The sequence below is a fragment of the Protomyctophum bolini genome (genome assembly GCF_963924005.1).
Source record: "Protomyctophum bolini genome assembly, chromosome: 18".
Classification (NCBI taxonomy): domain Eukaryota; kingdom Metazoa; phylum Chordata; class Actinopteri; order Myctophiformes; family Myctophidae; genus Protomyctophum; species Protomyctophum bolini.
This window is the reverse complement of record NC_137879.1, coordinates 19,379,504-19,399,687: the sequence shown is the minus strand read 5'-3', so window position 1 is coordinate 19,399,687 and position 20,184 is coordinate 19,379,504. Positions and strand designations below refer to the sequence as shown.

Sequence of the window (20,184 nt, the reverse complement as noted above, 5' to 3'; positions counted from 1 at the left end):
GTTTCCCAATTCATAAGATTTGGTGATAATATAACATTAATATTAAATTAATTATTACAACTAAAAATACATTGCATGGACGCACCTGGAACGTATCCTCAGTGATACTCTGCCAGGGCTGGGAGGTAGACTTCTGGCGCATGGAAGGACTAGGCTCTGTGGGTTCTCTCCTGTCCGGGCCCCTCCTACGTCTCACCAGGTCCACTCCTGCTCTCACCAGGCCCAGGACCTGTGTGTTGCACCAGAGTCCCAGCACCAGACACTTCATTCAGGAGTGTTGGGCAATGTTTCCGCAGGGCAATGGTGCTGCGGCTCCACTTGCTGCTTGCATGGCCCTCTTAAAGGCCTCACCGAGCGTTGTTGGGCTTCCACCTCGCCATTTGTTCTATAGCCATTTGTTCTATAGCCTTTTGTTTCTGAGTTATTTAACTTAAACGCCCAATGCATTCTCTATGGCAATAGCACAAACTTTGGCATGCTACTAGTCCTACATACTTACACCTAGCAACCCCATTCTAGCCTACTTGTTCATCTTACGGTGGACATGTTTGCCTGAAAAGGAATCTTTGAAATGTTTCATAGTTTTAGAAATATAGTGCTTACAAATTTACAATGGGGCTCAATGGCAGACATTGGCATGTCAAAAATCACTTTCACCTAGAAACTCCATTCACACTTTTTATTATTCAGCTTACTGTGGAGACACATGCTGGAACTTTTTACTTTGAAATGTTTTATAGTTTTCTGAGTTATTTAACTTAAACGCCCAATGCATTCTCTATGGCAATAGCACAAACTTTTGCATGCTACTAGTCCTACATACTTACACCTAGCAACTTATTTAACTCATTTCTGAGTTATTTAACTTAAACGCAGGCTGGGGCGCTAACCCATACTGCTACATTCTGGCTGTCACCCGTCTCTCCGGTGGTCACCAGACTATACCTGGTTGTCACGTCTATTCCTATGAGTCACTATAAATAGAACTATAAGGATACATTTTCGATGCAGTTACTATATCGTTACACCCGTACTAAAAATGCATGGATGCACCTGGGGCTGAGACGTATCCTCAGTGATGTATCCTGAGGTCATGGGGTTTTGGGTCTACCAACATCATACCCATCATAACCCCCCAACATCATACCCCTCCATTTTTTAGGTTTTAGACAGGCCAACATAATTAGAAAGTTGATCTTGTCCAGCTCGTTTGCATCACTCGGGTGAGCCTCTTCACAGTAAACTGACTTGGATACAGTTATAACCATTAGAGATTACTCTCATGTAATTATGTGTGAATTATGGTCCCATGGATCGATTTTGAATGATGTGATACTATTATCAAACATAAACCATCCTTTCCAGAACTGGGACCATTGCTCATGGTGGAAAGAAAAAGACAGACACTTGGTATCTATAAATATATCACCCGAGTCATTTTAATGTGCAATACAATTCATTGTCTTATTTAATAAGGAATGACATTCAGTTAATTTTCTGCTCCCAATTCTAGCAGAGCAGCAATTGAAAGGTAGTGAAAGAGTCCACTGGAATCCTACCCCTCGCACAGCTAGTTAGCAGTGAAGACTGTGTTCCTTTAAATCTTCCCTGGGAAGATGCCCTCCTCTCTCTGGTCATCCCATTTCTGAATCTGAAGAGCAAATGGGTATACAAATTTACTTTAAGTCTTAATATTGTTGATTTACAGTTAATTTGCTGGAATTCTATAATTCATTTGAATTTATGGGTTTAAAGTGCCATATGATGCTTTATTAGAATTAGTTATTTAATAATGTACAGTAATTTACCAACTATCAGCTCTCAATGGGCCATTGGGTCACACCCACAAGGAGAATACATTATTTTATTGTATTTGTAGATATACATTTTAGTAACATTCAATTGAATTGTCTGTAGTTTATATTAGCAATAAGAAAGGGACATCCCAGTCAAGCTGGGGTTTTCAAGTGGTGGTCCGTGGACCACCAATTGAGAACCTGTCTGTGAAGGTATTGCATGTGGTCCCTGACCACATGCAATTCAGTATAGGGACTTTTCTCCTACTAGTTGAGAAACAGTACACGATATGTCAGTGTAGTCATTCACTGGGAAGTTGGAGGTCAAGGAATTCCACAGAAAGTGGGAGTTAGAATCTCAGAAGGAAGTTAAGTCATCATGAGAAAACATGCCCATGTATTTGCATAATTTATGCTTAGTCAGATCAGTGTTTCTAAACCTTTTGAGCTCTGGACCACTACAGCATATTTCAGTTAAATAATAAATATATATTATATTATATATATATAAGATTTTTTTGCGTGTAGTATCGTGCAACATATATCTATATTTTCTCATTTTAGAATTATGAAATTATGAAAGATTATTTAAACATATTTTAATACAAACATTTTCCCATAGACCACCTGCAGGCCTAATGCCATGGACCACTAGTAGTCCATGGACCATTGGTTGATTCAATGACATGGAATGGAGTCTTTCCGAAAAAACTCATCCGACTTAGGGCCGATTCATACTCCTATTTTAGAGCCGAATAAAAGTCGGTTCGGCTCTGTAGAGCCTACAATTTGACGTCATTTTAGGTTCGGGGGGGGGCCGGGTACCGTCCTAAAGTCGGCTCTTCGGTGCTACTGAAATTTTCGAGCCGAAATCATTTCGGCACTACAGTGCCGAAACAGCGGTAAAATAGGAGTATGAATCGGCCCTTAGCCCCTATCTCCACCCAAGACAACAGTGGTGCCCCCACCTGCCCTCCCCAGGTTGATTAACAATCAACCTGAGGAGGGTAAGGGTGGTGGGCCCTGCTTCACAATCAGTTGAAAACCCCTGTCTTATAAAGACTTAAAGATCCCATGTTGTGGATAGAACTAATCTTGTACAATGTACATGACTAATAACACACTCTATCTGGGAGTGTGTTTTTAATTCCCATGAGGGGATGCTCAGAGGAAGGCTCAGAAAGATTAATTTGCTTGACTTCTGCCAAACGACAAAGTCAGGACTCAGGCCACATATAGCAAATAGTCACAAAATGTGTTGCTATTAAAATTCTGGTGATGAACAAAATTAAGTTGTGGGAGCTGGAGAAGTCCAGAAGTGGGAAGCATTTATTTACCCAGGAGTTGGGACAGAGTGAGGTGTAGACCCTCCTATACCATTCACAGGGGGCGATGTCCACTCCTTTGGCGTCCAGAGCTTTCTGGCAACGGTGATAGTCTAAAAACAGCAATGAATATAAAAATAAAAATGAACGTAAACAACACAAACAAATCAGCCATTCCTCTTCAAACTGCAATGAAGTATGTTTAAATGGCCTACTGTAAATAAATCCCAATAATGATGACAGCATGATGATGACAATCAGACCACCTGTCATGAGTACACGAGTCAGACAGACTGCTCTTCTGAACACTAGTGACCTGGCTACTCACTTTGACAAGAGTTTCAAATGTAGTCCTAGACCTGCCATGTTGAGGACCAACATAGGTGTTTCAATTTGTCTGAACAGTCTAATTGACATAGAACCAATTCATCTGTTTGCAACACCTGCTTGGTCCCCCACATGGCAGGTGTACGACTACATTTGAAACTCATTCATTTCTGGTGTATAGTTGTTGTTTTTTTCAATATATAATGAGGCTACCAAACCAACAGTCAACAGACCTATGCTCAAATTGGATTAGCTTTAGCCTGGTTTCCAGCCCATAGACCCCGCCCAGTCCACTGAGTGAACTGTTTCAGGAAGCTTCAGTCTGCTTATTTAAAGATCCTCATTTTGACCTCAACCAATTTAGTGGCCTTTTAGGGACTATAATCATTATTAAATAATTCTTTGTATGTATATATGCAGATTATGTGCACACAATATATGTGGGTTTAATAGATCATATTATTGATGTATGCATTTTGAGGTGTCAGAGAAGTAGTACAGGAAAGGTGTAATTCTGGGGAAATTGCAAAGTGTGGTTGCCTCGATCGCACAGACGCCTTCGGAAATATAGGCCCCTCCCACAGATATTTTGAGTAATTTGAAGGGGATTTATTCCCCAAAAATCATGTTTTTGCAATAAAAGTTTGGGTTTTTTTCTCGCATTTGTGGCGCCCCCTATGGATGAAAATGGAATTGCTTTTGGCTCTGTTGATTAAACCACCCTCGACATTAACATTTGGGGAGGATTGCACATGATTTGTGGCATTTTTTTGTTAAATAGGCTCCTCCCCCTAACTTTGGAAGACGATTACGGCCGAACGATATACAGACTAAGATTCTGCCTGTGGTGTTTTAATAATTGGACTAGACCTGTACGTGCCCGTCGGTCACCAGCCTACAGTACGATGCAACTTGGGAACCTAATAATACCCATTGTCATAGCACCCGTTTTAACTATCTCTCTGTCTCCCTTTTGTGCCCATACTGTATACGGAGATCTCTGTAGCAATACCCATTGTCGTAGCACCCATTTTAACTGTCTGTCTGTGTTCCCACATGGAGATCTCTGTATCTGTCTGTCTGCCTGTGTCTGAATAGTGCAAACTGACAGTGGACTGGTTAAGTAATCAATTGGCAGGTGTGGGGTTGCCATTGGCTGAGGCAGAGGTTAGAAATTGCACAGGTGAGAGGAGAGGAGGCCTCATTAGGCCCACTGGCAGAGTCTGGACAACGGTGTATGCCCTGCATAATGGAATGGTCAATGTCTGTGCATGCATGTGCAAATTCAGATCAACTGGGCAAGACAGTGAGGAGCAGGGGGGTATGAGAGATGACATACATACAGACATTCCGTATGTTAGATTGGCTATAGCTACAAGTAGCCTGCTATACGGTAATTAAAAATAAAACACTTAAAACCTAATTCAATTATTAAATCATCTTCAATCCACAAATAACATGCCATAATATAGCTGCCTTGCTTGAGATTGTCACTATCTGTCTGGCATTCTTACCCATATAGTTAATAAAACAGTTCTTTGTCTGGTTCTGGTTCGGGAATCTGGAGTCAAACGGTGCAGTGCGGTAGTTCTTGAGCTTGGTTTGAATGTCCTCTGCCATCTTCAGCTCTGTTAACAAAATATTATTATTTTACATGATGCAAGATAACAGGCAAATTGAAGGTGTGAATGTAGGCTAAATGTAGGCTAAAGGTTCATTTCAGGTCAGCAACAAACTTTGATATTATTCCCTGTATTGTTGCAATTGGTGACTTTCAATAATATACTGGAATGTTCTACAGAAGTACTGCACCTTAAGTCACATGACTGGGTTTTTCACAGCTGCTATCTGATGAATGATTACTATATACAATTTGATTGGTTGTTTATACCTACTGTTGTGTATTTAATGTGTCAGCCTATTCTCAAACTATGCCTGAAGATTAAGAAGGCCAAAAGGCCGAAACGTTGCTACGACTCTTATCAAAATAAACCTCTTGAACCAGCAAGTGGAGGTGTGCGGGTCTCTCCTCCTCTAAAACGTTTGCTGTTCTGCCAGGACCTATACGCACCTGCTGTAAAATTAAACCGGGTGTGCGGAAGTATCATCTCTCGAATAAGTCAGCAACAAACAAATCCCACCTCTTCAGACTCCACCTATAGCTCACAGCGCACTTGCCGTATAACACCCTACTTGCCCTAGCCTTGACGACCTTGCAGGTGTAAGGCTAAATTATGTAATTTAGATAGCATATTATGTAGACATTACTAGACAAAGCATTCTATAGCCCTATATACAGTGACAGTACAGTACAGTAGAGGGACCCCCTAGGGACCCCCACACAAACTCTGTCATTTCTCGACTGTTTCGGACCCGGGGCGGCTAGCCGGAACCGGCCCGGCCCCATGGGTGCATTCCTGTGGGTCTGGATGTTGCACCACTCAGTTCACACAGGTGTGATTTTTTATTTCTGTTTCGCAAACATTTACACTGCTGTTGCTCAGGTATACACAAGACAGTAATATCATCAGTGTTTGTTTAATGCTGAGTGTACAAATAGAACCAAATGGACCCGTAAAGGTCCATTCTGTGGTACAACCGTACATCCTGAGTGTTCATTTAGGCTACTGTAACTCTGAGAGTGTACAAAAAAGGAACCAAATGGACCCATGTGTAGGCTACAAATGGAACTTGTCCATAACGTCCATTTGGTTCCATTTCGTACACTCTCAGATTTTAATTAACCCTTAATTGGGATATACCTGCACACCCAAGGCCAGATCAGTCCTCTCCAGGGTTCTGTTAAACAACTACCGGTAAGCAGCTTAGCAGCTACCTATAGGCCTACGTGCAGCCCAGGGCAGTTCACGGGTCCCTTAGGCTTAGGGTTTAGTATACGTTCTGGGTCTCTAATGCACTGCAGCCAGGGAAATTGATTTGGAGAGGCCCTTCGGACCCAAATAAATACTAACCGATGAAGGTGTTAGGTTCTTAGCTTAGCCTGATCCTTGATGATTATTTCTATAGGTATTTGATGTATTGTGTAACTGTGTTGTTATATCCTATAAACTTTATAGGATATAACAACACAGTTACACAGTGTCTCTCTCTCTGGATTGGGACTGAGAGGTGAAAGCATATGCTACTGCTAAATGCCTAAATTGTAAAATTTCAAAGCAAAGAGGAATATTTCAGGTTATTCATTTTTTGTTGAAAAATCAAGAATGCATCACCTCTGAGATTATTCCATCGATCAAAATTAGCCTACATTTTTTTATTTTCTTTTTTTTTACAAAGAACTGAACCCTATATCCTTGCCTTAAGTTTTCTCTTATAGACCTATTCAAACACAAATGTAATGGCTCATTTTATATAGCCTACAATCGCTGCCAGTCAATGTAAATAGTTTCAGTTTCAGTCTTCAGATGAGCTATATAGGCCTATATATTGTATGCATTGACAATTTGACAGAAACCATATATAAAGTAAAATCAATGTAGTAGACCTACTTCTGATAATGAAAAACTAAATAAATGGTAGACTACCTTGGCTTGTGCCGGTCCTAGGTTGTTCAAAATGACTTGTAGTATCCTAAGAGTCGCGTGGAGTGCCCAATGCGCGTCTGAGTCCACTGCTATAGTGCAGCCAGTGCGCCGTGCGCGCCTTTTTAAGTGTATGCTGCTAGTGGTCGTGCAGTCCTGCTATAACGGCATGGTGGATCATGCATGCAGGTCACATTGGAATGGAAGATAAATATTTTCCGCGTGCACAAGGCAGGACTATATACCGGACATAGGCTATAAATATAGACAATCAAAGGAAATCCGGTGAATGTAGAAATCATACGGCTGCAAAACGACACAAATGTTTTTATTTTATTTTTTACATTTTATTTTGTATCCACACTGCATATGACACAAAGGCGGAAATAGAGTAGTTAATATAGTCTATGCACAATATTATGATGGTACAAAGGCGGAAATAGAGTATAGCCGTATAGTCTAAAGTTAGATAAACAATGTGACATGTCACAGGTGTATATGCCAATTTCGCTCCTTGTCCTTGGAGATGTCCAAATCAAGAGCACCTGTTCCAGCCTTCCATGCAGGTTTTCTTGTTGCTTGCCTTGAATTGATATCAGTCCACTCCACGGTAAACTGTTGTTAACTGTGTGCGGTGCATGGTCTCAAATTCAATGCATAAAGGAAAACTGGCAGAAAATGACTCGCACTCCACAAAAACTTAGACAGTAGCCTCTTTTACTTAGAGCATAAAGAAAATATATTTCGTTATTTTTTATCATGCTCATAGTGTGTTGTGGAAGCAATTAAGGTGTAAAAAGCAGCACGTTTGTATGTATTTAATTGAATTCAATTGTGCAATCTATTTAGAAGACGTATATGCCTACGGTAGCTAGCTTACTAATTAAACCATCACATCTGCCTGGCTCTAGCGTATAGGCTATATCTAAATTAGCCTACTCGTCTCTTAACCAGGAATGTAGCGCTTTCGAAAAAGAACCGCTGCCCGACCATGTTGCCCGACAGCACCTGTCGCACGGGGGCGCAATGAAGCGCCTAACTAAACTTGTTCATGGTTAATCAAATGTCAAGTTAATATTGGCAATTGGCACGGTTCTATTCCTTATTATTTGCACATGTCACTCATTCATCATGGTCAACTCATGGTCTGACAGTGACAAAGCACATATACTAGGCTGCAGTCCATCACTATAGCCTACTAAATAAAGCAGGGATTGTGACCACCACTATGACGGGCTGCATTTCCATATTCCGTAACCGTATACAATCCATATGCTTTTACAAAGAGGATAACGCGTGCCGTCGCGTGGTCAAGTAATCTCTCCATATACTAAAACTGTCCTGTTGTTTCTGCCTACTGTACAGCAGCAGCAGACACTCCACATATTGCTGCGCTGAAGTCAGCCGGGACGTGAATCATGTATATGCAAATTGCAAAACCCACGTTCTGCAATAATCGCAGACCCTGCTAATGGCAGTGTGCGTCATCATGGCCATATCGTGGTTAATATGTAACACATCACACTCCGTCTAGCCTATCGGTTGATAACATTCGAAGCGGGTCGTCTGATAGCTGTTGTGGCTACGTGACTGTCTGCTCGTCCAGGCTCCGCGGCATAGCCCTTCTTTCTGCACATGCATTGCCAACCAAAGGTCACATCACAATGATCACATGCACTACCCAACTCTATGGCACTACCTAGATATGTTTTTTTTTCTTTATTTTATTTTTTTACATTTGTTACTTGTAAAAGGATGTGCATGCTGACCCTAGCTGGCCCTGCACTTGTCATTAATTCGGTCCATTTAGCTACTTGACCTATATCCGTATGTAGACTAGTACTATACTATTTGTATTGTTGTAGGCCTATACTCTTGTACTCTCAAAGACAAATATTTTACTTTATGACTCATTAAAAGTTAGCTGGGTAGCTAACAATGTATACATTTTAGGAAGGGAAAACCCATTATAGCATCACAGCTGTGATTCCTAATTTATTTCTACTCTAATCAACACACTTTACTTATATAAGTAAAATATTTTTGAATAGGCGGCGGCCTACTAAATATTTTAGTATCAGTAGCCTACTTTATTTTAATTCAGTTGAGTATAGTATAATATATGACCACAAGTACGCCTATATATTCTTTGACTCAAGTAGGCTACTATAGGGCAGGGATACTCAAATAGATTTACCTGTGGGCCACATTACAAAAATGGCAAGGGGCCAGGGGCCAGTAGATAAAATTACGACATTAATGATACTTGATAACTTCTCTCTTTCAATTGCTTTATTTTCGCAAAATGTATCAAAGTACAATGTGCATGCACACAATATGTAAATAAATAAATGTGTTACATTTTCTTGCATAAACACAAAGAGCTGTTTCCATAACTGCACAAATTATTGCACATAACATGAGTAGCTGTTATAATAACATAATAACATAACATGCGTAGCTCTTTGCCTGCCTGCATGCCTGCCTGTCTGTCTGTCTGTCTGTCCATGAGTAGTTATTTGTCTGTCTGTCAATGAGTATAGCTGTCTTACTGTCTGCCTGTCTATGAGTAGCTGTCTGCCTGCCTGTCTATGAGTAGCTGTCTGTCTGCCTGCCTGCCTGTCCAATTGTCCATGAGTAGCTGTCTGTCTGCCTGTCTGAGTAGCTGTCTGCCTGCCTGCCTAATTGTCCATGAGTAGTTGTCTGTCTGCCTGTCTATGAGTAGCTGTCTGCCTGCCTGCCTAATTGTCCATGAGTAGCTGTCTGTCTGCCTGTCTATGAGTAGCTGTCTGCCTTCCTGCCTGTCCAATTGTCCATGAGTAGCTGTCTGTCTGTCTATGAGTAGCTGTCTGCCTGCCTGCCCAATTGTCTATGAGTAGCTGTCTGTCTGCATCTATGAGTAGCTGTCTGCCTTCCTGCCTGTCCAATTGTCCATGAGTAGCTGTCTGTCTGTCTATGAGTAGCTGTCTGCCTTCCTGCCTGTCCAATTGTCCATGAGTAGCTGTCTGCCTGCCTGTCCAATTCTCCATGAGTAGCTGTCTGTCTGCCTGTCTATGAGTAGCTGTCTGACTGCCTGCCTGTCCAATTCTCCATGAGTAGCTGTCTGTCTGTCTGCCTGTCTATGAGTAGCTGTCTGCCTGCCTGCCAGCCAGCAAGTTGGTTAACAGAAAATAAATTGTTATGGCTGAGTAAAATAAAATACAATAAACACAATTTGCCTGAAAATAGATTACCCAGCTATGACCTTTTTCATGAAAAAAAATGAGTAGTGATATGGCTGACTGAGTAAAATAAAACAATCTACCTGAAAATAGATAGCTATAAGTGAAGAGCAATTTCCGCAATTTCCGCAATTTCCATTTCCGCAATTTCCATTTCCGCAATTTCCTCAATTTCCATTTCCGCAATTTCCATTTCCACCATTTCCGCAATTTCCGCAATTTCCATTTCTGCAATTTCCGCAATTTCCATTTCCGCAATTTCCTCAATTTCCATTTCCGCAATTTCCATTTCCACCATTTCCGCAAATTTCCATTTCCGCATTTCCGCAATTTCCTGAGCCTGTTCCACAGATTCATATTAATATATGGCTAAATATATTAAAAAGCATGTTCAAAATAAAACAGACCAATCTTTAGAAAGAGCTGTTTAGGCATAACCCCAGCATGTTTTGAAGTTCTGACATGTGCATCATAATATAATAATTATAGCTACAGAATCTTGGATTAAGGAAGTAAAAATCACACTTTTGTTAAGTGAGGGGCGCATCACTCCTTTATACAAACATCTTACTCTGTTTAAACGAAACAAACATTAAAAGTCCATAAACTTGGCACCCTATGTTTGCTCTGAGTCTAAACAAACAAAAGTCCATAACTTGGCTGCCACGACGTAATTTCTGAAAGCCACACATTGGAGGGGAGAGCGCCCCTCAAATAGATAATGCAAAAACAGTAATATGGCTCTTATCATCGTACATCATCCAATAAAAATAATTATATACAGTACATGAATTTAATTTGTTTAAACTTATCTTTTAACCATGATACAATGTTAAAAAAATATTCAATGTATTTAATGTTATATATATATTCAGCCCCGAGCTGAATTAAAACAGATGCAGTGTTTAGAAAAGTCGATTTGCTCGTCCACATCCTTTCATTGTCAATGAGATTTAATGTTTGTGTTGCCACAAAAAGATGGAGGAAGTTGCCCTCAATGACAACTGGAAGACAACGTAACCTTGACATTCCTACCTGCAGGCTCTGTCGTGGCAATAGCCACACAGCTGTGTGGGTAGAAGATATCTTCATCTTCGCGGGGAAAGCACTACAGCATGCTTTATGCAGGGCGGACCCAGACTAGATGCACAGTTAATAACATCTACAAGTTGGACACCAGTTCAACCACCATGTAACATTAGTTCATTTATTGCCAAAATTCAAACAGAAATCTAGTCAAAACAGAAGGAAAAGACAGGTACAGCTGGTGAGCCTGTTCCACAGGTTCAATATATTAATATATGCCAAAATATATATTAAAAAAAATACCCCACACAATTTTAAAAGCATGTTCAAGGGTAAGAAAACAGACCAACCTTTAGAAGGAGCTGTTTAGGCATAACTCAGCATGTTTTGAAGTTCTGACAGTGTTCATCAAAATACTTAGTTACAGCATCTTGGATTAAGGAAGTACCTTATATTCTCTAGTCTACAGTACCCTCTACAGTATAAGGCTACCATTTCTCTGAATGTAAAATCCATAAAAAACATGCAACTCAGTTGTATACACAATGATGAACCTCTGGTACCATTATACCAACAATCAGTTAACATTTACTACCATCTAATTTAATCTCATTATGTCTAGTCCCAGGAAATCCACCCAATATAAAACTATAGCCCTTATTTGTGTACTTAAGGGTGCATTAAGGGTGCCGTAACTTACTTGTAACACACATGATCAGTGACATTGTGTACTATGAACAGTGACATTGTGTACTGGCGTGATTTGGCTGCCTTTTAAAGCATAGTGCAACTATCAGTTGCATAGATCCATATATTCATATTATTCTCTCAGAGACACGTGTTGCCGACAGAGCATTTACGCTCAAAAGTGCAAGAAACAATAAAGCAAATCAAGTCATCTCAACAAATGATGTGTAGTTTCAGCAGTCGGTGAAGTGATTGTCAGAAGGCATTCTGAGCACTGACACCATAGCGTTGTCTAGTGCTTCAAAAAGTAAAATAGATAAGGTTGACCTAAAAACAGCATGTCTACATTCAGCATGCTATGAAGCACTAATGCCTGACAAATACTATTCCAATTTCCTTATTATCTTGCATTATTTTGGACAGTGAGAAAGGTGCCAGAGAGTGTGGGGTTGACATGCAGAAAAGTGCCCCGGGTCGGGTCAGCTTTGAACCAGGGACAGCTGCGGGAAGGAGTATAGCCTTATTTATGTGGTATGCACTCTTACTCGGTGATCCACCGGGTGCCCAAAGTCATATTCTAATTTCAGGTCAACTTGAGCATGTTAAACAACAAAGGAATTGGTTTGGTTGACAGCAGTTTTAAGGCAGTCATGTACAGTCATGTTTTGTTATGTTCAATGTCAAAATAGCTACTACGCTATTTTGGTTGCCACATGAATGGATGTGTGGTACATGTAAACAGTGGTGCTGTCAGTCGTCACTGAAGCGGAGTCTGTTGAAGACCTCTTTAATTTCGTCGTTGCTCTCTGAGCTGCTCCCGGTGCCAATGCGTAGTACCCTGCTGTTGGGGACGTCCTGCTTCAGCTTCCTCTTACTGAGGGTCACAGTGCCCTCCGCTCCCTCACCAGGTGGACCCGTCAGCAGGATGTAGCAGGCATGGCGCCCACGCTCCAACAATGTAGCTGAGATAAGGACAGATAAAATATTGTACTTTATACATACGGTACACACACAGCACATGGTCAACAGTCGAGCAAGGTATTTGCCACAGTAGTGTGTAGACTATGCATGACTATGTGCTGGGTGTGTACAGGGGCGGCAGTGGCTCAGGAGGCAATAATGAATTGCATTTTTATAGTGCTTTTCCAAATGCACAAAGCGCTTTACAATGGTTCATTCATTCATACATTGGGAGGTGAAGCGGCGCCAGTGTCCTCACTTCCCACACCAATGGTGGCAAGCTCACACCGACCAACTCATTGGAGGCAAAGTAGGGTTCAGTGTCTTGCCCAAGGACACTTCGACATGTGGACAGGAGGAGCCGGGATTCGGACCGCCGACCCATGGATCATTGGACGAATTGGAAGACACTGATTTGTGCCAAATTTTCACGATTTTTCAAAAAGAGCTATTTTTCAATAGCTAAAGTATAACATAATGCTTAGTTAAAACACCAAAACGGGTTCCCGTCCAGAATGAGTTAATATCAATTAAAAAAAACAAAAAAAACACATAGTAATCAAACTCACCTTTAAATGCAATGATGTGGTCCATGATATTGGTTGACTCTAGAAGGACTTTTGAATAGTGTGGATGCAGCATGTAGGATCGACGGTCCTCATTCAGTGGTATCTGGAGAACATTAAAAACAGGTCAGTGTCAGGCAAAATCTATGACCCATTAAATGCTAAACATCTCATTTATATGTTAATGGAAAAAAACTATAAGGAAATCATAACGTGATATTATGATAATAAATGTAATAACTTTAATAAATTATAATCTTTGATATGTAATATCCTAGAAATTCTGATTGGAAACATTTCTGTGTAATCCAGGAGGAATCCATAACAGACTCACAGAGGTGTTGGTCTCTGATGGCATCATGCCCCAGAACATGAACACAGAGAAGGAGTTGATGGTGTTGACGGAGGCTGGTCTAGGGGAGTTGGCACTGGCCATCAGCTTGACTTCCCACAGCACACCACCTGATGCCCCATCCAGAATCGCCAACTAATTAAAGATTATAGACAAGTATTAAAGACATATTCACACACGGATTGTCTACCCGCTCTACCATATCCTTTTTTTTCTTTTCTTTTCTAGCTTTTTCCACCCAATACCATTGTTAGGCCAATTATTACCAATTTTCCCCTCAAGTGCAGTCCCTGCCACTGCTAAGTGCTAACCTCTACAGTTGGTCATGTGGGAGGGTGCTAGATAACTTGCCTGCAGCTGACAGTGAAGAGTTTAACTGGTAGGACATAATGCATGCTATTCCTCTCAGGCACTCAGTCTCTGACCCAGCAGTGAATGAGTTCATGTCAAAGTAATAAACCCAACGTACCCTCTTTGTGCCATTTCCGATGTCCTCCTCAATCACTATATCAAGAATCGCATCTTTGTTGAAGTGACCAAAGGAGGGCTCCCTGAATAAATGAGAAGATATCTTATTAATTTCCCTTAATCTCGAGTAGTGAGTATGTATTTCATTAAAACCCATCAAAGTTTTTTAAAGAGGGAATCCACTATTGTACCTCAGCACTGCGCTGGTATTCATCCTCCACAGCGGCTGCAAACTGCTTCCATCTATCAGTACCACTTCCTCTGCAGTCACCAGCAGCAGGTCGGATGGATCGTCTTTTTTCCCCATCATCAGCACATGTCTCATTGAGCGTGACCTGACAGAGAGAACCACCACCACCAGTTGCACCACTCAGTTTAGGTGTGATTTTTTTATACACACACAGCGCCCACATTGTCAAATACCAAATGATCGTGCGCCTAGCGTCCATGGGCATGCTGGTAAAATGAGGTGTGGTCTGGAGCAAACATGGTGCACTGCTATCTTACGCACAGAGAGAAGCATTTGCGTTACATCCAGCTTTTAGTTAGTCTACCAGCACATTAACAGGTCACCACAAAATTTGAGGAACAGAGCCTCAAATGGACCAGAGGACTTTACAGTGTGTCGTTGGGTCAATAAGCATTTATCTAGTGCTTCTCCAGTTCTTTGTCCTTTAAAAGGACAAAGGACGTGGTGTAGCACAGTGGTTCTAAAAGTGGGGTCTGGGGACCCCCAGGGGTCCTCAATAAAAATCAGTTTAACTACTTCAACCCTAGTTTATATTTCGACTACCAAAAATAGCTGATCTACAGGCTCTTGACACAAAAATGTTTGAGAGCCACTGGCATAGTAATAGTCATATTAGTGTAGCCTTACTACACAACGCAAGAAACGGACTGTAAACATACACCCGAAATGCATGTATGAATAAAATGGAGCGAATGTAAAGGTGTAAACATGCTTTCTATAATATAGATGCATAATGCCTTACCACACACAGCACTGACGATGCATAGGAATGTATTATCACAATTTCTATATATAGTATCAGTGGTTTCAGGGCGCCTACTCAAAATGTACTGACCACTTAACCCCAAGTGCCATTTGGCTGCTATGGTCAGATGGGTGGGCTGTGTGCATTTTATTATGTATATTTTATAAACATTTATCAACCAATTATTGTGTTCCAGCTTGGATCAACAGAACCAACGTAGTATACATTAAGTTTGTATTTATTGGTATTAATATGAAAACTAAAAAATGCACCCTGTTGTTTTTAAATATATATTTAATTATATTTAATGTTTTGCCAATTATTTTGGGGCCCATTTGAAAAATCACTGCTGCTTTGCCTTGTTTATCCTAAGTTTTTTTTTCTTGGAAACTCAGTATTATCTCTTTGTATTTCATGCTGCTGTTTTTGCAGTCTTGCGGACATGCCGAACCAACATTTCGCTACTTATACTACCTGTATAAGTGAGTGACATATAAAACCTTCTTGAATCTGGAGTCTTGTTTCTTGATTCTAAAAAAACAACAACGATAACAACACAAGCCTCTGGCTAAAGACACAAAGACATCAAACAAGCTATGGTTAATGGAGGTTTGTGACAGTCTCTTACTTACTCATAAACAGGAACAAGGCCAGTGGTGTTACTGGCTTTGCTTTCCCAGCGTTGGTCCTTTTTTAGGCCTGTCTCTATGCCTGCTTTAGCCTTGGCAGCAATCCTCCAAAGGGCCAGGCCATACAAGCCGGTATCTGAGAGCAAATACAGGACAACTCAATACTGCCATCAACTGTATACAAACATTATTACACAATGGTCGAAATGGAGACTGTAATCAGTTGAATTCTAATCAAGATACAAATTGTCACAAAATGAATGAAAATCAAAAGCAAAAAGCATAATGTAATTGTTGGGATTTTCATTTGTTTCCTAGGAAAACAGAACTAAATTGCCAGCAGACAGCCAGACACTAACCTCTCTGAAACAGTACATAGTGAGAACCTTTGGCAGTGGAGTGCAGAAGATGTCTGTCGGTCTCTGCTGAATCAAGAAGCACCTCAGATCCAACCTGGGTCCCTGTCTGCCCTGAAAGGATCAGCAGCCGTGTCTGCAGGCATGACAAGAGACAGTTAATACTGAATGGATGCTTTTCTGTTGTTTTATACTCTGACAGAAGACACTGTCCAGTGTCCTCAATGCTTTGCGATTTCACAGATCCAGGCACTCCCAGAGATTGGATGATAATTATGTTAAATTGAAATACAACACAATACAAACAAAACAAAACAATACACTGAAACAAAACTAAATAAGTAAAAAGACATTAAGTGGAAGAATGAAAATATAACAATGTAGTGCTACTGGAATGTGCTTGCACAGGTGGGGCTGCACAATAACAAAATAAATGTCATACGTGAATAGTCATGCAAATATCTCAATAGTGATACAATATACACACTTGGTGATAGTGAAAACAAAACATATGCATATTACAGGTCAATTACGCTCTTATTGCAAACACTTAGTCTGACGTTTAGTCTCAGTGCTGACCAATTCAGTCTTGGTGGTGTGCCTAGAGACTGAAGTGGTCTGGCAGAATCCCTATGGTCATAACTAGCTCTAATGAGAGAAATGATTGGTGTTAACCTTCATGGCTCCAGGGGCCACCAGAGCTACATCCCTGACACCATCACCATCCAGGTCAGGGATACTGAGAACAGGCAGAGTGCTGCTCAACCCTGGAGGATGAGGCTGTTGCCACCTGACAGTACCTATACAAATCAGAGACAGCACATTTACATTACATTCATTCAAGGCACTTAACTACCACTGTTATCACCAGTGACTTACAATATCTAAGGAGTTCTTTGCAATATTTATTATAACTTTCCTTAAAATTCTAAATGTTGGGAGCTTGTCAGAGATAGAATGGCCTGACCATGATCAAGATAGTATCAGGAAACATAACAGCACAAGAAATACCCAGCACTCCGAAGTCCTTCTGGTACTTTTAATTCATCATGCAGCACGGACAATCAGACAAATCAACACAGACGCGTTTCGGCATCAAGCCTTCATCAGTGTGTATGAAAGATGCAACAATTGTGACAGGTTTATAGGGGGGACCTGGGTGCAACACTGAAAACGATAATCTTGTGATCCGTGCACCCAATAAACTGAATATTCAGACTGAAAGTGCTTGTTTTTCTCCTCTTCTAATTTCAGCTGAACAAGAATGATGCAGTTCATCATTATATCTGTCACGGTGACTGACTACACATATTTGTGGCAGGAAGTGAGGCATGTGGAACTGAGTCAGTGGGTGATTAAGGATTAAATCATCCTAAAATACAATGACAGGAGTAGTGGGAGATTTGTTGAAAGCATTGTTCCTCAATTAGATGTTTTGACAGAATAATGGACAAACAACTGGTTCCTGACTTGGTCGACACAAAATTCCATTCTTAGTGTATAACCTAAACCAACTGAGAACAACTGGTTTAAGTATAAATGACACAGGCAGCAGAATTCGTCTCTTACCAGTGTGTTTGTCAATGGCTGTGAGCTGATCAGAGTGCGACACAAGGCAGTGCCAGCCCCTGTCTGTCTCTATGTCCAAACCACATTGCGCCCAGTGGAACTCAGGTGCCAACGGAAGCTCCCACAAAGTCTCTCCATCTGTCCCCGACACCGCTGTCACAAACACACAAGGCGAGTCCACATCTGAAACATAAAAGGAGTGTACATTAATTTCACACAGTAGCCTTATTGATACAACAGATATGTTGGCCAATGGTTACCTCTTTGCTTCATAACCCTTTTATCATGTTAGGGTCTATTAAATCTGACCATGCCAGAAACTCAACAACACATTTCTTGTATGTGCAAACATTCCGATTAGAATAATATTCCCATACCCTTGCCAGCACACGTAACATTCCGATTGCCTTCTCTGTCCTTGCGGACAAACAGGATGTCCATTACTTTGTCTTTGCTAGCATCTTCAAAGGCGAGGAAATCATAGGTGGCTATAATGGAGAACAGAGTACAATCAGCTGAGGAAGCAGAGCACATTTCAGTACAACAATACAGTGTTTGGGTGTATGTATGGCTGCAGACCTCTCTCTGCGGTAACCGGAATGCTCGCCTTAAAAAAATATTCCCCACCGACCTCACGTCAACTGCTCAGTGGGGCGGTTCTTGTATTCTTATATTTGAGTTAGTGTCAAGGTGTCTTTGAGCAAGAATCTGAACCCCTTACTCCAGATGTGCCTTGCAAGGGTAAATGTAATGCACAATCTATGTAAAGCGCTTTGGATAAAAGTGCTATATAAAATAAATGCACCATTTACTATTTGTTTTTACTGAGGATAAGGTTAGGAAATAAGAATAAGGTTAGGTTTAACCGTTTAGGCATAGTTTACTGAGGTTTAGGAATACCAGCCTGAGCAGTTACGCCGGCTGTGTATGCCCGAGGCGACTGTGTTTTGAGGTGAGCGTTCTGGTATTCCTCTCTGCTACGTCTCCTCACCTGCTTGGGGGAATGTCCTGTTCCAGGCTGTGAGATACTGCGGTCTGACAGGACAAGGAATGATGAAGGAGAATGCAAACACGATGGTCAGGCAGAGGAACAGCGACAGAAAGAAAATTGCAGTCCTCCAATGGGTTAAATTGGCAAAGCCTGAGCCTTTTCCGCAGCCCTTCTTCTTCAGCTCAGTGGCTGATGGTGCCATTCCAGCCTCTGCACCATCCTGCCCCCTCTTCAGGGGGTCGGCTTCTGTGGCATGGTCAGTGGTCTCCATCATAGTGGAACCTATGGAGCTTCTCGTCATGGAATAAGAAGTAAAGATGGAGGTTAGCGTGCAAGAATAAAACATTAATAATAAAATCATCACCATCTTCTGCGCTGAATAAATGCTGACGGTTATGAATGGCAGCACTAAAAGGAGTCTGTTAAAACATGTCAGTTCTATTCAAGACCACAAACCCATGCACACTATGCCAGCCTTTGGTGATAACTGGCATTCATGGAAATACTAAATCACAGCAGTGGCAGATCCAGCTAGTTCTACTGCACTAGTCTTTGTGGTTTTGAAGCCTATTCAGACGTGCCAGCACTGACTCCAGAGATTTCTCAGCTAAACAACAACCAACCCATGACTATCACTCATGTCCCAGCAAAACCTATGATTTGTTCTGTAGCCAGGCTGCCAGTGCCAGGGGGGAGTGACAGTATCCCACTCCATTCATCGCCCTCAAATCAGCTGCCTATGGCTCTCGAATACATTTCTACCACCTAAATTACTTAAATATTTTCACGTACAGTAGACCAAGACCACTGACACTCGCCTGATTAACAAACTTGGTGATGGTTAGCTAGCTATGTTAGCAAGCTAATTTTGCAACTAACTTATTCAACAGATGAAATGAGCATGAACAGCGCAAATATTGGCTGGGATCCAAATCTCCGCCAATTCAACTTAAAAATCATATGTTCACTTACTTTATTTCCCCACAGTCGTCCTTTGTGGCAAGCTACAAAGGCTAGCCAGTAGCCAGCAGGCCTACGTACAAACAGCTGCCAAATACCTAACCTACTCCACTGTCAAGCTTCGAGCTTGAAGCTCAGGCTCAGATCATGATGCGTAAACAAAACAAACACCGCGTGACGCGGTGCAGTGGACCGCCTACCGTATCCGGTGACTTCTTGCACATGTAAAACAGAGCTGATACCTTTTAAAAACATTAAACACATCTTAAATCTGAAGGGGGGTGGGGTTGCCAGGTGAAACCTGGCTAGTATTTTATCTCGGGTCGGCTTTGAGGAGTTTGTATACTACGGTATTTAAAATAGTCTTGAGAAAAATGCTGCTATTTATCTCAAAGTGACTGCAAAAAAAGGCTG

At 41.3% G+C, this 20,184-nt stretch overlaps 2 protein-coding genes across 3 annotated transcripts; both read right to left on the bottom strand.

Annotated features, from left to right (window-relative positions):
* Positions 1 to 1,434: 1,434 nt before the first annotated feature.
* On the bottom strand, positions 1,435 to 7,119 carry cox6b1 (cytochrome c oxidase subunit 6B1). Its single transcript, XM_080788585.1, has 4 exons — positions 6,994 to 7,119; positions 4,963 to 5,076; positions 3,134 to 3,234; positions 1,435 to 1,651 (listed from the first exon to the last, which is right to left on the bottom strand). The coding sequence occupies exons 2-4, from the start codon at positions 5,066 to 5,068 to the stop codon at positions 1,598 to 1,600; spliced, it is 261 nt and encodes an 86-aa protein (XP_080644711.1). The 5' UTR covers positions 5,069 to 5,076; positions 6,994 to 7,119; the 3' UTR covers positions 1,435 to 1,597.
* A 4,272-nt stretch (positions 7,120 to 11,391) lies between these two features.
* On the bottom strand, positions 11,392 to 19,943 carry fam234a (family with sequence similarity 234 member A). Of its 2 annotated transcripts, XM_080788625.1 has the most exons (13): positions 19,783 to 19,943; positions 18,811 to 19,100; positions 18,197 to 18,307; positions 17,820 to 18,002; positions 16,926 to 17,050; positions 16,254 to 16,386; positions 15,898 to 16,030; positions 15,740 to 15,796; positions 14,462 to 14,605; positions 14,272 to 14,353; positions 13,785 to 13,937; positions 13,454 to 13,556; positions 11,392 to 12,886 (listed from the first exon to the last, which is right to left on the bottom strand). In XM_080788625.1, the coding sequence occupies exons 2-13, from the start codon at positions 19,082 to 19,084 to the stop codon at positions 12,675 to 12,677; spliced, it is 1,710 nt and encodes a 569-aa protein (XP_080644751.1). In that variant the 5' UTR covers positions 19,085 to 19,100; positions 19,783 to 19,943; the 3' UTR covers positions 11,392 to 12,674. The 2 variants fall into 2 exon arrangements, with proteins under 2 accessions (XP_080644751.1, XP_080644752.1); XM_080788626.1 differs by lacking the exon at positions 15,740 to 15,796.
* Positions 19,944 to 20,184: the final 241 nt, after the last annotated feature.